At 33.5% G+C, this 8,816-nt stretch overlaps 1 protein-coding gene across 1 annotated transcript; it reads left to right on the top strand.

Annotated features, from left to right (window-relative positions):
• Positions 1-5,847: 5,847 nt before the first annotated feature.
• LOC102605873 (G-type lectin S-receptor-like serine/threonine-protein kinase RLK1) lies at positions 5,848-8,414 on the top strand (the record flags this gene model as incomplete). Its single annotated transcript, XM_015310285.1, has 2 exons — positions 5,848-6,450; positions 6,513-8,414. Coding segments are annotated over 2 exons (2,385 nt in total), but the record flags the coding sequence as incomplete, so codon positions are not given.
• Positions 8,415-8,816: the final 402 nt, after the last annotated feature.

The raw sequence follows: 8,816 nt of genomic DNA, 5'->3' as shown, positions 1-8,816 counted from the left end.
TTTTTAGTATAATATGATATGATATAATAATCTCACTCAAGCTTTGTTCATTACTCCCTCCGTCCACTTGTAATTGTCATGGTTTCCTTTTTAGAGTCAAACTATAATAACTTTGACTAACATTTTACGATATATTTTTTCATTATATTGATATGCGAAAAAATTGCAATTTATAGTACTTTTAGTATAGTTTTTGAATATCAATTTTTTAGTTTAAAATATAGAATTAATATACTGGACACGCGCCCATATCATTGAGTAGATAAATTTAAAAAATCATATTATTATTTTAAGTTCTATGAGTTATGAAAATAATTAATGTTGAGTTGTTGACTATGAAGAAAATGTTCTTGTCCCATCAAAAGCCTTATATATCTTTTTGTTCTTTTTGGTTTGCCTCGATGCCTTATTTTAAGTTCTATATTTGGGTCTAACAATAATAATCTTATTATGCATTGACATATATACAGTCATTATAGTAAGAAACCAATGATAAATTTATACAAAGTAATTGAGAAAAATGAGCACACGTTATATATCAACTATTTTTCTCTATTGTTTATTTAAAGGTGAGGATTATACATATTTCTATTTTATAAGTCTATTAAAAATTATATTTTAAAATTTTAAAAATAAATTTACATATATAAGCGATAATGAAACTTTAACAAAAACGAACAACCTTTATTTACTAAAGCTAATTATTATTTGGCAATCAAGGCCAATAATAAAAAAGTTTACAACTAATTGCTTGAAATTTTAGTATGGTCTCTTCTTTGATGGTGTAAAATGTGTATTTACCTCATTGAACTTGCTTAAAGTACGATTCATCAATAGTTGTTTTCTCTATCATATATTTGTAGTACATTTATAAATAAAAAAAAAAAGAAAAACTTAAGATTATCATTTCAAATGAAACAAACAGAAGAATGTACCTATAAATGCAACAAAAAATAAAATTATACATAAAACCTATATTTATAAAGATAAAACCACATTATTTGGCTCAATCTTTGTTGCCTAAATACATATATGAAAATTTTAAAGAGAAAACAAGTTGTTACAATACCCTCTTAAGGGACCATTGGGGGGAATTATCTCCCTTCATCATGGTAGATTGTTTTCAGCAATATGCCAGATTTGTAATAATATATTATCTGAACTTTTGCTTGTATGCCGGCAACCATGAATAAATAGTCCACCTTCTGAAGTTTGTTTTTCATATATCGATCCCAACTCATGATTCTCCTACCAAGGCAACAAGCATATTTGTCCAAGAAGCTAAGATGGTTTCATTCTTTGGATTCCATCCAGCCTACTTCCTCTTTGTGACTATCCAAATGAGTGTATGTCTGTCATGGTACTCTGATGTAGCCATTTCAATTTCATACTTACCTATGAGCTATGAGAAAAGAGGTTTCTGGAACAAGTAGTGGGTACCGGCTCGCCGAAGACTTATTCTTTCCTCGGGGATGACTTCTTGCTGACCTAAGCTCAAAGAGGTGAGAACTCTCAATCGAATGTGATCGACACGACAGTCCCATCCTTCTGCTTTCCCTTGTATGAAATGAGGGCCCCCTATCACTTAAAGGCAGCCTCCTAACCCACGGAACCTGCTTGCCCGTTGGTAAGCTGCATCTGTTCTAATTTTTCAGGAATTTTAGACCAGGCTTCTGATAAACTTTGATTTTCTGCTAGCCCAGCACTAACCACATAGTTCCGGCAACAACAAAATAGTGATGTAACCCTTTAAATTCCGTACATAACTGATTATAGTCTTTTCATCTTTCATGCACCCTTTCAAATTTCCTAATTAAGTGATTAAGTCTTTTCAACTTTCAAATTAATTGACAAAAAATGTTGCTCAATAATATTATTTAATTAATTAAAAATTTAATTACTTTCTAATTTGTTGCAAGGACTAAATGGTAATTCAACTTTGAAGATGGGAGCTTCCCACTTTTAATAATATATGATGATATGATGATTGGCATAAATTGTCTTGTCCTACAGTAGCTAAAATCTTTGGATGTTATAATAAACTGAATTTATAACATATTAACATCACAATTTTGTGATAAATCAGAGAAAAACAAAGAAAGCTAAAATCTATGGCTGTTTTGCTATGGTTAATACTATTATCTGCACTTCATGCAGTAACACTAGCACAACAGAGGCAGTTCAATATAACTCTTGGCTCTTCTCTAACACCTACTACCAATTCATCATGGTTTTCACCGTCCAGGCGCTTTGCCTTGGGTTTATGAACAAACCAATGGCTATGCTGTTGGAATCTCAATCGTCGGTATGCCTAACAAGACAGCAGTGTGGACAGCAAACAGGAACAGTCCTGTTGTCCCGAGCAACGCTGTATTGCTCTTAACTAATGATGGAAGGCTCATTGTGCAAGTAGGAAGCCAGGAAAACTCTGTCATCAATCCCTCTTGAGCCATTGCTTCAGCTTCCATGCTGGACACCGGAAAATTTGTGCTCTATGATTCTGATCACAATGTCATTTGGCAAAGTTTTGACAATCCAACAAACACACTTTTACCTGGTCAGCAGATATCAGCTGGACAAGAGTTGTTCTCGAGTGCCTCGGAAACAGATGACTCATTAGGGATTTTCCGTCTTAAAATGCAAGATGATGGGAACCTTGTTCAGTACCCTATCAATACACCAGATAGTGGCCAATATGCTTACTACACAACAGCCACCTATTTAGTAGGGAATAATGTTACACTGAATCTTGATGATGACGGCCTCCTCTACTTGCTCAATTCCACTAATAGTCTAAGAAATCTAACCAGAGGAGGCTACCCTAGAGAAAGGACCATCATCTATATGATGAAAATTGATGCTGATGGTATTTTTCGAGTTTATTCACATTCTCTGAATCAACAGAACAGCTCCGTGATATGCTCATCAACAAATGATGGCTGTAATCCAAAAGGCCTTTGTGGGCTTAATGGGTTTTGCACCAATATAGATGATCAAGCTAAATGTTTGTGTCTTCCTGGATTTGATTTTGTAATGCCAGGAAACAAATAGTTTTTCCTTCCCAAATCCCCTACTATATACTTTCTCCATCACATATCTTCCATTCAACTTTCCCTTCTCCTTTTCACTTTCTTCCTTCCCCTATTTCACAACAAAGCATTAGGTGTAACTTGTAAGACACTAAGAATGAAGATTAAACTAAATGGTTAAAATTCAACATTTAAATACTTTGATAAGAAGCTTTGATTCATTTTGTTTTCACATTAATACCTTTTGTTTATCTTTCTTTTCCACTATTTTTTTTTTCCAACTAACTAATTTGGTTTTGTGCCGGGAAGTCATATTTTAATAAAGGATAAACCAACTCCACACCAAAAGCACCTTCATATCCGAGACTGATTAAAAATGAAAGAATACTTATCATTTCAACCACAACGAAATATACCTTATGTTTACTGTTTGGTTCATATACTATTTTTTTACCTTGCAAATTTTACTTTGAAGCATATTTTCTCTTTCCATCAATACCAAATTCAATTTCAAAAAAAAGTTTATTGATTTTAACCTAAGTTACTAAATTCAATCGAATATGCACTATTAAAAACAAAAAAATTTCTCACCATAAATTAATTAAAAAATTTGCACTATAGAACGTGATTTCTTAATCACGAAATGTAAGAAAGACTTAGACTAAGTCAACGCATACAATTCCTGTTTACCGAAAAGTAAGAAGACTTGAAAGGCTCCCAAAATTGCACAATTAATTTCTACCAAAAACTTTGTCCACATTAACTCCTGTCAATTTAAAGATATCCAACTGTAAAATTTTTAAAACCTGTTTTTTTTTTAATTTTCCTTTTTACAAATTTATGCTACTAGATAGTAAATGTAGTGTTTTTTATTAACTAGTCTCTAAGAATGTGTGTAGCACGTTTGTTCAAGAAATCACATAAAATATTTAAGTTACAAATCACATATGAGTTGATTTTTCATATATAAATAGGAGATGGTTTATTAAGTAATTATATAGTAAGGATGATAACTTTTTAAAAGTAACATATTATATGATGTGATTAAATATATGTTTCTTTGTACAAATAAAACATGTATCATTAACAAATTATAGTTTCTTTTTATAATTACGTATAAGAAGTTGTAGGGGAATGAAATTTATTTTATGTATAAGTAGTATAGAGATTTGAACAACATATGCCTTCTTATGATGTTTAGTGAATCATTATGAATTTGATGGAATATATCTATATATTATAGTATCATGGTTAGTTCAGTCATATAATAAAATCACTTTATAAGCAAATAAGAAGAACAATTTCAAATTCATGTTCCATACTACATAAAATTTGCTAAAAAAATATTAATAAATGCTAAAACTTCTTTTTCCGGACAGAATACCAAAAATAATAAATTTTAAAATTTCACAGAGAAAGAAAATTTTAGTTATAAAAAAAAAAAAAAATACAAAATACATCAGTAATATTTAATATCGTGTCTTTTCTTCTTTTTACTTCAACTTTTTTTTCAATTCTTCCACTTCCGGATTGAGAATAGTTAGTTACAAATCACATATGAATTGATCTTCATTTCATATATAAATAAGAGATGATTTATGAAGTAACTGTAGTAAGAATAATAATTTTTAAAAATTAACAAAACATTCACAAATTACCAATTATTCAATCACTACGGTCCTACCAACTTGTTATAAAGATTGGAAATCTTAAATCTCTAAAAAAAAAAATTATATCACAAGCACGTAGATAAATATCATCTTAAACAGAAAATTGCTATTTCTTCTATACATCGATTATCCAAGAAAGAATTGGTACATCGATCATCAAAGAGAATCAAGTTGGAATGAATACACTTGGTAGAAATATTAAAAAAACATATGTATCTTTATAGATGAAATTTGTACTCTTCAAATTATTTACTTCAATATTAAACAATAGTCTGTTTAGAAGGGACAATGTAGTTATTTTAGAAGAAAAAATCGGTTACATTATTTTATCAATCATAACTTTTCAAATTCTTGATTAAAAGCAATATTAATTTACTCATTTATCAAGAAAATAATAATTTAATTATTAAAGGACTTAAGGACTTCAAATTCTACTACTATGTAAATAAAAAATTAGCATTTGATTAGATATTTAATTTAGTAGAGAGACAAAATGGTAATCCAACTTTTCACTTTGAAACTTACAACTTTTAATAATATATAATATGATAATAAAATAAAATCCTTATTATGAATAAGTCCAAGCAAAGGGGCTAGGCTAACGAAAATAAGAGGTAAAGAAAACAAAGTATTCTATGATCATCACAAAGTTTATAATACACTCTATAAGATGGTATTACAAATGAGGATGCTTAAATAATGCAAAAAACATAAACATCAAGAAGAAGGTTGAATTATCTACCTCAAACATCCTTATTATATATCGTGGCGAAGCCAAAATTTTCAATAAGGCGGTTCAAAATCTGAAAAAATAAACACACGAAGTAGTCGAAGGAGGTTCAACATCTACTATATATACCTAACAAATTATTTTAACCATGTATAAATAATATAATTTTCCGCCGAAAATGAACCCCTAACTGTAAGTGGGCTCCGCCCCTGATTATTTATGTATGAATTAAAAAAGATAATTTATCCGTCTTTTAGACGTGTACAATATTTTCTCAAAATTGACTGAATAATTTCCAAGTCTCCTATGTAACGCGTCTTTTACCTAATTGCCATGAATTGACTTGTCCTACAGTAGCTCAAGTCTTTGGATCCTTCCAAGTTGTAATTATAAACTGAATTGTGTATCAATTTTGTGACAAATCAAAGTAAAAAAAAGAGAAGAAAAGCTAAAATCTATGGCTGCTTTGCTATGGTTATTAATATTATCTGCATTTCATGCAGTAGCACTAGCACAACAAAGGCAGTTCAATATAACTCTTGGCTCTTCTCTAACACCTACTACCAATTCATCATGGTTTTCGCTGTCCAGGCGCTTTGCCTTTGGGTTTTATGAACAAAACAATGGCTATGCTGTTGGAATCTTAATTGTCGGTATGCCTAAGAAGACAGCAGTGTGGACAGCAAATAGGAACAGTCCTGTTGTTCCGAGCAACGCTGTCTTGCTCTTAACTAATGATGGAAGGCTCATTGTACAAGTAGGAGGACAAGAAATCACTGTCGTAAATCTCTCTGGTCAAGTCATTGCTTCAGCTTCCATGCTGGATACTGGCAACTTTGTGCTCTATAATTCTGATCACAGTATCATATGGCAAAGTTTTGACAATCCAACAAACACCCTTTTACCTGGTCAGCATATATCAGCTGGACAAGAGCTGTTCTCGAGTGCCTCGGAAGCAGATGATTCTTTCGGGATTTTCCGTCTCAAAATGCAAGATGATGGGAACCTCGTTCAGTACCCTGTCAATACACCTCATTAGGGATTTTCCGTCTCAAAATGCAAGATGATGGGAACCTCGTTCAGTACCCTGTCAATACACCAGATAGTGCCTCATATTCTTACTACTCAACAGGCACTTATGGAGCAGGGAATAATGTTACACTGAATCTTGATGATGACGGCCTCCTCTACTTACTCAATTCCACTAAAAGTCTAAGAAATCTAACTCAAGGAGGCAACCGTAGAGAAAGGACCATTATCTATATGCTGAAAATTGATGCTGATGGTATACTTAGAATTTATTCAAATTCTCTGAACCAACAGAACAGCTCCGTGATATGGTCATCAACAAATGATAGGTGTAATCCAAAAGGCCTTTGTGGGCTTAATGGTTTTTGCACCAACATAGATGACCAAGCTAAATGTTTGTGTCTTCCGGGATTTGATTTTGTAATGCCAGGAAATTGGAGCGCAGGCTGTGAAAGGAATTTCACCGCAGAAACCTGTCGGTTAAAGGAGAGCACTTCCAAATACTATGCTATGAGAACAGTTGAAAACACAGGATGGGAAGATAGTACTTATGTTGTTTTGGCCGGAACGACCAAGGAAGATTGTGAACAAGCCTGTCTACAGGATTGTAACTGTGAGGCTGCTCTGTTCAAAGACAGAGAGTGTAGAAAGCAAAGGCTGCCTCTGAGGTATGGAAGGAGAGACTTGGGTAATTCTAATTTAGTATTGGTCAAGGTGGGCACTAATTTCATACCCAACGAAGGGGTGCTTTATCAGATGATTGAAGAAACAAAAGGCAAAAAGCTAAGGATAGACATCCTAATTGCCGGCATTACATTGGCTGTTTTTGCTTTGTTGGTGTTAGGCATCTCTGGATTCCTCATTCACAGAAATCATGTCTGGACTTACAGAAAAATCCAGGAGAGTAGAAGTGTTCAGTTATGTGAGGATGTTGCTCCACGAGCATTTTCCTATGCAGAACTAGAGCAGGCAACAAGTGGTTTCAAAGAAGCGTTAGGGAGGGGAGCATTTGGAACAGTATTTAAAGGAATTTTGGCAGAAGACCAGAAAGTGATAGCTGTTAAAAGACTAGACAAAGAATTAGTAGAAGGGGAAACAGAGTTCCAAACTGAAATAAAAATCATTGGAAGGACACATCACCGAAATCTCGTCCACCTCCTTGGTTATTGCCTGGAGGGATCAAGAAGGCTCCTGGTGTATGAGTACATGACCAATGGGTCACTTGCGGACATACTTTTCACAACAGAAAAACAGCCCACGTGGGAGGAAAGGTGTGGCATCACTCGAGATATTGCAAGGGGCCTCCTATATTTGCATGACGAGTGTGACACACAAATCATCCATTGTGATATAAAGCCTCAGAACATACTCATGGATGATCAATACTGTGCAAAAATATCTGACTTTGGAATGGCCAAGCTTTTAAAGAAAGACCAAACAAGAACCTACACAGGGATAAGAGGGACCAGAGGCTATGTTGCACCAGAATGGCACCGGAAACTGCCAGTGACAGTGAAAGCAGACGTTTACAGTTTTGGTGTCCTCCTATTGGAATTGATCTGTAGGCGGAAGTGTGTTGATATGAGCCTTGATGAAAATGAGTCAATTCTTGAATACTGGGTCTACGATTGCTTTGCTGCAGGAGAGCTAGATAAACTTGTCGGGGACGAGGAGGTTGATAGAAGACAATTCGAGAGAATGGTGAAAATAAGCATCTGGTGCATTCAAGACGAACCATCACTTCGCCCTTCAATGAAGAAAGTTCTACTGATGCTGGAAGGGACAGTAGAAATTCCAGTGCCTCCTAGTCCTACTTCTTTTTTAAGTGCCATATAGTTTTGAACTTCTTCACTTTATGGTTTTTGTACTTCAAATTTCAAGTATTCCAACTTCCCCATAGAGAGCTGACCACTTTATCATCCATACTTGAGCTAAATAAAATATAGTTCTATCAAATTTCTACATCATTCGTTTTGCAAGTTCTCCTCCTACAGCAGCGAACTACCGACACAATATGAACTCTCATAGCTTGCACACGAATCCTAGAACTTGTTTAATTCGGAACCAGGTCATCCCAAGAAACAAATTGAAGCTAAAATCAAATATATCAAACCAAACGCAACTTAGGAGATTATAAGATAAAAAAATCCTAATTGATTAGAAACCATAGAAAAAGCAAAAGCAACATATCCAAAGTCAAGTAAATACACTATCAGAGAGCCACCAGAAGACGAGAACAACCAAATGAAGAAGATTAATAGATCTAACATCAACCGAATAAAAAAAACTATCATCTCATTTCAGAATTCTTTAATAAAAATTCAAAATCCAATGCACCAGCACATTTTTACAAACAAA

This window comes from Solanum tuberosum, unplaced genomic scaffold, assembly GCF_000226075.1.
Source record: "Solanum tuberosum cultivar DM 1-3 516 R44 unplaced genomic scaffold, SolTub_3.0 scf00131, whole genome shotgun sequence".
NCBI classification, from domain to species: Eukaryota; Viridiplantae; Streptophyta; class Magnoliopsida; order Solanales; family Solanaceae; genus Solanum; species Solanum tuberosum.
The sequence above is the reverse complement of the archived record's forward strand: the minus strand, read 5'-3'. Positions and strand labels throughout refer to the sequence as shown.